Below are 9,383 nucleotides of genomic sequence, written 5' to 3'. Positions count from 1 at the left end.
TACGGACAACCTTGTCTTTCTTTAACTGTCTATGACGGTAACCAGTTGTTGTGGAAACCAGTAGGGGTATCACACCGGGCTGTGGAAGCGCAGAGGAGGGTGGACTCCATCGGGGCTCAATCGCCGGATCTGCTTCGTGCAATCACCACAATGAAGGTAGAGGAACTGTCGAATGAATACATGAATTGGACGCACGGATGTTGCTGAGGATGAGAGAGATTGACGAACATTGATTCGGACAATGCCACCGGATCAACCTAAATTGTATTTAAACTGGTTGTTTTTTTGTTCCCCCGTGTGTTTCTATATTTGAGAAGTTTTGTAAAAAGTTTTTCTCTTTGCACTTTTCAAAGGAAAATAAGAAAAACGCACAGACATATCCCTAAAGATAAATGCATATTAAATCAATTTTTCAGTCTTTTGGCTTCTTCTTTTTTATGTAGGCCTAGTAAGTTGAGACATGTGGCTATGGTATTGGTACTGTCTGTAGCCCATCTGATGTGTTTACAGTAGTTTTTTTAAACCATTTTACAGATGCTTGACTTGGAAGGAAATAGAAAACCTCCATTCTCACCTCTGTAGCTCTGTGTCAGGAAGGCCTAGAATCACACTAACACTTGGAACAGAAAATCGAGATTGTTAGCTACCCAATGACCTCAGGCACATCCCAGAGGGCCAAAGTATTTGGGAGCTGAATCACTTTTATTTTGGTATGACGTTTAGATGCAATAGCATGTATTTTCAAGTGTTTCTCGAAAATACTTGCACACTTGAAAATACATGCTTTCAATCCTCTGCATCTGGGTCCGAGATTCTCTGATTCCTCTAACAGAATGATCTGACCAAACATGGACCCAGCAGAGAGGCTTCTTTTTTCTTAGAGGGTTTCACAGTTTGACCAGACTGTGCCTAAACTAGTAAACTCCAAACCGGGCGGCTGTGGCTCAGTGTTAGAGCAATCCCTGGCCCTGCAGTCCCATGTCACAGTGTCCTTGGGCAAGACACTGACCCCCGAGTTGCCCCTGATGCTGTGCATCGGAGTGTGAATGTGTGTGAGTGTTTATCTGATGAGCAGGTGGCACCTTGTACGGCAGCCTGGGGCACAGTGTACGAATGTGTGTGAATGGTGAATGTTTCCTGTAGATGTAAAAGCGTCTTGAGTAGTCGTTAAGACTAGAAAAGCGCTTTATAAATACAGTACATTTAATCAGTATGCTCCAATCTTGGATAGGATCTCAACACAGCAGCAGTGGTTTAAGGAGAGACCTTGGATGAGTCATTTGTTCCCCACCTCATTGTAATCAAGAAGATGGTATGTGTTACGGCCACACAAATTAGGCCCAATGAGTATTGCAAAGTTTATTTACAACTAAGGATAATTAAACCAAAACTATAGGAGTCTGTAGGTCTGGCAAAAAAGAACAAAAGAAGGAAGAAGCCTGGCTCAATCCATCATGGGCCGTCGGACCCAGAACTTTCCCCCCAAACTATAAGTAGGCCTAAAAACTAACATAACAAAGCCATGAAAACTAGACTACCAGACCTCCATACTCAAAACAATGAATAACAAAAGCATATCGTATTCAGGTGGCGGGGCCACCCTCCAGACAATCAGGAACACCTGAGAAAAACCAAAAGGGGAGAGAGAGAAAAAAACAGAGGGCGGGGAGCACATAAACGCATGCATATATTATTAATAATTAACTTTCCTCCTCAGACCCATACTGTAATCTGAGCATCTTGCTCCCAAAACGTTTTTGTCCTGAATCTTTGGGAGGATAGCAGTTAAAAAGGCGGTGATGATTTAAGGGGGCGGGGATACATGTGGAGAAAGTGTGGCCAGAGGTGGCCAAGTCAAGTTTGCCAGTCAATGCCAGAGTCAATACAAGGTTTAAACGTGTACCTTCACAATAAAAGCATGACAGTTAGTGGATTAAAGAATATTTAAAAAAAAGTATTTGTTAAATCTGATTTTAATAAGATATTAAATTTGCTGTCTGATGAAGCAAGATTTGGTGTTTGAGATTTTGATCTTTCCACAGCTTTTTGTCAAGTAACAATTTTGCGCATTAACTTTGGCTTTACATTGATCATAATTTGTCATTGAAAGGATATGAAACAGACTTCATACAGGCTATTAATAAAGCTGAAGCTCATGAAGCGTACTCAATGGTAGCTTACATAGACTTTGCTAAGATGACATTAAAACCCAAATCTTGACTCAAGGTACTTTACTAGCTATGGCCATAACCTTCAATCTTACCTCAAGGTTGATGGAGTTTACTTATTTGTCATCACATTGTCTACTTATCAAAGGAGCAAACTCCATCTACTGCTGAAGGCCATAAAATTAGGTTGAATGCCTTGAGAAGTTTTCTTTATTTGTGTTGTCATTTCCAAGATCAAGAATAAAGGTTAATGCTAAATAGTGTTAAATGTATAGCATTTATATAGTGTTCTAGTCTTATCAACTACTCAAAGTACTTTTACATAGTACAGGAACCATTCACACAAATACACAGACTGCGCCGAGGCTTTCATATCAGGTGCCATCTGCTCATCAGATAAAAATTTACACACATTCACACACACTGATGGCGCAGCATTGGGAGCAATTCAGGGTTCAGTGTCTTGCAAGCTAAAATAAATTTTCACATAGAACCTTTCTAGGTTGTCATACATGTGGCAAATAATATGAATTTTGAATATGATTTTATAACAGCATACCATAATATTTCATGCAAACACAGGTTCTGTAGGGAAAGCACGATTTAAGATTTTCAGAATGTATTTGTTTGAAAATGTTTGGGATGAAAACCGATTGGGTCACTCTGTATTTATCAAACTAACCTACAGTTGCTATATTATTTTAAAAAATAGCATTTTAGAACAAACGGTTGTTCATATTTACATATTCACTTACAAATTAATTTAATCTTTAGTTACATTTTTTTAAATCTTTAAACCCTTTATTTTGCCCTTAGGCTACTCCAAAAAAGGTTGAAAGTGCATTGTGTGCACACAAAATAAGTAGGCTATTATTCTGAAAGTGACCGGAAGTTGTTATTTGAGTGCATTTAGATTGATGGTGAAGATGATGTTTTTTTGGGGAAAACACCCGAGCTGAAGCGGGGGTTAATGTTAGTCTATCATGTAGTGTACTCGTCGAGGCTACTTTCAATGAGCTTTTTAAAGAAATATATATATATATCTAGACAGAGATTTAATTTACTCGGCGGCTGTATTACGGCAGACTAAGGGCACCAACATCTGCCTATGAATAGCGCTAGCACTCAAAGGATACGAAATGAGTGACACACGGTACACACGGTAAGCGGACGCATCAGTAACGTTATCTATAATGTGTATGATTTTCAGAGCATCTTGAAGAACAGGGGCACATAATGAGTTTACTGCATAACGTTAGCAAGTGATCGGAAATTACACACGAGGCATTGTCACTAGACAGTAGGCTACGTAAGGCTAAAGAGGTTCAGTTAACCATCAGTCAAGTATAGTTAAGCTTCGAGAAGCTAAAGCAACCATTTAAACAGGTTTGTTGGAGGACTAAGTCAGACATTTGTCTTGAATCACCTAAGCGCTCAGACAACTTACAGCTTTGAAATTCGTGGTTATTGTGACAGTGTAGATATCTTTGCACAGCTTGAGCTTATAGTGTTTTGAATGCGTTTTCATAACCTGTGTATTTAGACAGAGCGCAACATGTAGCTAGGTAGGCCCACAGCAGAGAGCCTGTATCCTGGATGTAGACACCCTGTTGCCGATTCAACGAGTCATTTTTAAATTCGGGATAAATGTGGCATACCAATTTAAAATGTTCAGCTTTAATTTATTTAATTCTGCCAGCTGCCAGTCCCTTGTCGGGAATAGAAACCCTGTAATAAAAGCTAGATTTAGACATGGATGTTGTCGTGATTTGTTGTCGCATAGTAGACAGCGGCCAGTCTGCCAGGTGCAGGAATTAGAGAATGTACTGCACCTACCCTGATCATCAGGATTTGTTGAATGCAAAATAAATGTCTCTGTGTGTTGAGATTAAGTCATTGGTGAACTTCTTACCTCTGTGTCCCTCTTTATTCAGGCCATGTGAGGAGGGACTAAGGAAGGCCAAAATGCAAAAAGCTGTCCAGTCCAGAGAAATGATGGAAGCAGAGGGAGTCATGCAAACCTCTCCTTATTTGATCCAATGTTAATAAATTCAAAAACTGTGATATGGTACATGGCTGTGGAGTACAACGGTGGAGAGGAGCTGCTGAAACATTTGTCACATTTGTAAAGCTGAATGACAAACAAGAGGTGTGCACTCTTTGGATTACGTAAAAAAAAAAAAAAGAGTAGGCGTGCTCAATCTGGGCATATAACACAGGACTAACTGAGTGAAAAGACGGCATTAGATGGAGTGACCACAGATGCAGCTATGCAAGAAGATATCTCTCCACTGTACAAGTCCTGACAATCAACACACAACTGTGGTTCATGCCATGTGGGCTCTCAAGGGAAAAATGTGTTTACTCAGCAGAAGACAAACGAGCAGATGATGTATACCTGAGAGTTCTTAGGGTTTGGTCTACTCTTGTAGGACAACAAACTTCTTTTCATTTTTTTTTATTTTAAAAGGAAAAGGCAGGAAGCAGAAGCTCTGAGTGTTCGCCATGCCTAGGAACCGAGCCTTTTCCGAGCCGGAGTACTCAGCGGAGTATTCGGCAGACTGCTCGGTGACGCTGCCCTCTGACCCTGGGCAGGCAGTTGGGCGAACAAATGAGGTCACGGTTCGGAGCTCAGGATGCTGCCTCTGCCTGCCGCGGTTCATGCGCCTCACCTTTGCGCCTGACTCTCTGGAGAACCTCTACCAGACCTACTTCAGACGGCAGAGACACGAAACCCTGCTAGTGCTCGTTGTGTTCGCCGCCCTCTTCGACAGCTACATCATCGTCATGTGTACGGTGGTCTACACCACGGACAAGCTGGCTTCTGTTTTAGTGGCATCAATGGGACTGGCAGCAGATATTGTCCTTTACTTGCTGTGCCGCTTTGGGCTGCTGCCAGACCGCATCTCGAGACGGGTGGTGCCCTATGCCCTGTGGGTGCTCATAGCAGCTCAGATATTCTGCTACCTGGGTCTGAACTATGCTCGCTTTCACCAGGCCAGTGACACGGTGGGCTGGCAGGCTTTCTTCAGCTTCTCATTTTTTCTGACTCTGCCTTTGAGGCTAACACCAATCGTACTCATCACTACTGTATCCTGCGGGGTCCATACCCTGGTTCTGGGCGTCACTATCGCCCAGCAGCAGCAGGAGAACATCCAGGGGGCAGCACTTGGTAGACAGGTAAGATTTGGAATGGAGGTAGTGTAGGGTTGGGCATCGTTTCGATTTTAACAATTCTGATTCCAATTCTGATTCTTGAATTCCGGTTCTTATAGATTCTGATTCTTTAAGGGGTGGAGTTGAAACGGGTACCATGCTTATTTTTAACAAATACGAGGAAAGTTTAATTTTGATTCATTGGTGTTTGCTGTTTTACAGGGCTTTTTCAATGTAAAATAAAGCCACACTAGACTGCTGCTAACTGTGCCAATAAGTTCCAATATAGAAATGATTCTACTGGAATCAGGATTTTTGAAATTATTCCAAGTGGTAATCGGCTCTCGATGCCCAACCCTAGGATGGACAGGGGTTTGGTTGTCCTGAAATTTATTTACTTGTATGTAGTCTCTTGTAGCCAGTACTTCACTTACAGAAGTCTTTAGGACACAAAAGTAGGTTCATAGATGCAGTTGGCCAAAAGCCAACTACAGCTTCTGTTTCACATTTAGGTCTACAAAGTATGCTAGGGAATTGTATTGTACATATGATACCCGAGTTAAAGGTTTGATACCCAACTCAAGTCAGTATCAAGTATGTTTTGTGTTATACCTTATACCTGTGTAGTAGGCGTTTTGTCTTTACTTGATATAGAAGGACAGGAAAGATGGTGAGAAAATGAGGGTTATGCAACAAGGTATTTGCCTTAGTAGGTCTGCTGTACTGAATTACATTGTTCTTTTTACATTCAAAGCTTTTGTGAAGGTTTTCCAATGAAGCTTTGAATGTCTGTCATATTTTATGACGTCATAGTGATTCCTCTGTAATGACTTGAGTCATTTACTATAATAGTCAGGGCTCAACATTAACTTTTTTACCCACTGGAGCACGTGGGCTCTTTTGAAGTTGAAGTAAAAAAAATGTAGGAACTCATAAAGAATTTTTGGAATTTGGATATATTTTTTTAGATCATCACAAAACGGGGGGAAATGTCAATAATTGATTTCAGTTCAATTCAATTTTATTTATAGTATTAATTCATAACAAGCGTTATCTCAAGACACTTTACAGATAGAGTAGGTCTGAGCCACACTCCAGAATTTTCAAGGACCCAACAGTTCTGGTAATTTCCTGTAGAGCAAGCAACAGTGCGACAGTGGCGAGGAAAAACTGGCTTTTAGGCAGAAACCTTGGGCAGACCCAGGCTCTTGGTAGGCGGTGTCTGACGGGCCGGTTGTGATTAGAATGAAGAGTGGCAATAGGGCTGCACAATCAATCGAATTTTAATCGCGAACAGATGTTGACTTCCCACGATCAAATCTGCGTGATCTAGCAATAATTTTTTTGAAAGTGTCATTTCATAGAACGCTCCGTTTTTTTTTTGCATAGCCAATATACCCCTCCGTAAAGCCGTCTTCTCATGAGCCAGTCAGAGTAGTTCACTGCACCCCATGCAGCTTAGTTTCTAGATGTAGACAGTCACAGAGGACAGAGTAACGGGAAGAAAACTCAACAAATAGCTGTATACGTCGGTCTCAAGGTTTACCAGTTTACCAGTAAACGCAACAATTTGTCCTGTCTGTGTTGTTTTTCAGACAACAGCGGTGACTAGTGCTAGTAGCGTCGGTTAGCTGTTAGCTCCTCTAGGACGCACCGGTGCTAATGTCCTCGCATCCGCTGTAATGCTGTTTATATGGATATGGTTTAATTTTGCGTTACATGACCCGTTTCGTCTGTAAAGCCATGCCTGTGTTGAATCTCTCCTCTGCTCTCTCCTTTTACTCCGCGCCAGGCCACACAGCGGCCCGGTCCACACAGCGGCCTGGTCCACACGTCTGACATTTGTCCACAGTTTTACTTGTTAACACAGCTGTATATTGTTAAGTATGAAGGGCAAACCTGTATTTGTACCAGTGTTGCCGCGGGGTAACTCTGCTATTGCGGCCGCCACGGCGAAGAACACAGAAGAAATCATTGAATGCAACTAACTTGGCTTGGTAGAGTAATGGCATGTGAGACGGAGCTGCTGGACCTGGGCCAGAGATGTGACCCATTGCGAGAATATCATTATTCATAAAAATGCAGCGCAGTGAAGATACAGACGTTTCATACACACAATGTGTGTATATGCCATTCGACCCGTGCTGGACCCGTTCATAATGAGTCAGCCATCTTTCTGTGAGTAGCGTCCATCACACTCCCTCTTGCAGTTATAAATAGCCTATGTGACGATAAAATTAGTTTTTTGTTAAAATCAACAAATAATCATGGGAATAATCGTGATTTAAATTTTACTCAAAATAATCGTGTTTATCATTTTGGCCATAATCGTGCAGCCCTAAGGGGCAATAACAGTCACAAAAAATAGTAGTTTGTAGTAGTTCTTTGTAGTAGTTCATGGCATAGCAGGGCACTGTCCAGCGTTACAAGGCACACCAGGACATAGCAGGGCACAGCAGGACGTAGCAGGGCACAGCAGAGCGTAGCAGGATGTAATATGGCATTGCAGAACGTGTATCGGGACCATGGCGACAGCTGCTACCATGATTTTGGAGCCTCCCTGATCCAAGGAAACATGCTGAGCGAAAAAGAACACAGATTTTAACATATAATACTTATAACACTTATAACTAGACCTTGATGATGCCTAAATTTGAAGATTATGATTTTTTTTGTGTAAAGGCATCACTGTGGATGCACTGTAAACTTCAATGTTACCATGAAACAGAAAGTTGTAACTCCAACAGACATTGTCCGATCTACCCCAAATCTCTACTACATGATGTCGGTCCAGGCTTGAAGGGATTTACATGGGTCTGATGGTAAATTTGCTCAATTGCGCCCCCTACAAGATTTTAAAGAAGTAGCCCCTGCAGTCTGTTTTAGCTAGACCTTACCTATACAATTTGGAAAGCCTTTGTATCATGTCTAAACTTACAAAAAAAGCCTCTTGGAGCCATACCCTAAACCCAACACGACATTTGCTGTATTAAAATGAATGTGTAAATTATGGATGGTTTTGACTAATTGCAGGTGACTTTACAAACTCCTACAGATTTAACCCTATTGAGTTCAAAACTGGTCAGTATAATCTAAAGCCCTTGGTGAAGCTAAATTGCAAACATTTGCACTTGGACCAAAGGTGTTGACGAGGATAGATGTCAAAGTACCATAACGCTGCAAAGCAGGTAGTTGTTTATTTCTTCAGTGTTTCCCACAGATTAGAAAGCAATTTTTGGTAGGGGATGATTGTCATTACGCATTCATTTACATGAAGCTTAGTGGTTGTGTTAGAAAGAAAATAGAAAACAATACAAATTGTTAGCCAAATAATCACGTGCGTGCGCGTGCGTCAGGAAGACGGAGGAGAGTTGGGGAAAGAAATGCAGCTGAAAGAATGCGTGTATGAAATAGTGTTTTAAAAAAATGAATAGTAACGAAATGCAATGTGTGGCGGCCGGTGTTGATTGTGTGTCTCACAGCCATATACAGTGGTGTGAAAAAGTGTTTGACCCCTTCCTCATTTCCTGTTCCTTTGCATGTTTGTCACACTAACCCTAACCCTGTTTCAGAACATCAAACCAATTTAAACAATAGTCAAGGACAACACAAGTAAACACAAAATGCAATTTGCCCCCTAAACCTAATAACTGGTTTGGCCACCCTTAGCAGCAAAAACTGCAACCAAGCGTTTGCGATAACGTGCAATGAGGCTTTTACAGCGTCCTGGAGGAATTTTGGCCCACTCATCTTTGCAGAATTGTCCTAATTCCGTTACATTAGAGGGTTTTCGAGCATGAAAGGCCTTTTTAAGGTCATACCACAACATCTCAATAGGATTCGGGTCAGGACTTTGGCTTGGCCACTCCAAAGTCTTCATTTTGTTTTTCTTAAGCCATTCGGTGGTGGACTTGCTGGTGTGTTTAGGATCCTTGTCCTGCTGCAGAACCCAAGTTCGTTTCAGCTTGAGTACACGAACAAATGGTCGGACATTCTCCTTCAGGATCTCTTGGTAGACAGCAGAATTCATAGTTCCTTTTATCACGGCAAGTCTTCCAG

General features: G+C 41.6%; 1 protein-coding gene across 2 annotated transcripts in view; it reads left to right on the top strand.

Moving 5' to 3' along the window:
* Positions 1-3,084: 3,084 nt before the first annotated feature.
* adcy3a (adenylate cyclase 3a) overlaps positions 3,085-9,383 on the top strand; it is a 67,385-nt gene continuing 61,086 nt past the window's right edge. For both annotated transcript variants that reach the window (XM_034873845.1, XM_034873846.1), the window contains exons 1-2: positions 3,085-3,321; positions 4,103-5,348. In XM_034873845.1, the coding sequence (XP_034729736.1) occupies positions 4,674-5,348 (675 nt within the window). In that variant the 5' untranslated portion in view covers positions 3,085-3,321; positions 4,103-4,673. The remainder of the gene's footprint in view (positions 3,322-4,102; positions 5,349-9,383) is intronic.

Source organism: Etheostoma cragini, chromosome 6 (assembly GCF_013103735.1).
Source record: "Etheostoma cragini isolate CJK2018 chromosome 6, CSU_Ecrag_1.0, whole genome shotgun sequence".
Taxonomy (NCBI): domain Eukaryota; kingdom Metazoa; phylum Chordata; class Actinopteri; order Perciformes; family Percidae; genus Etheostoma; species Etheostoma cragini.
This window is presented reverse-complemented; position numbering and strand designations above follow the sequence as displayed.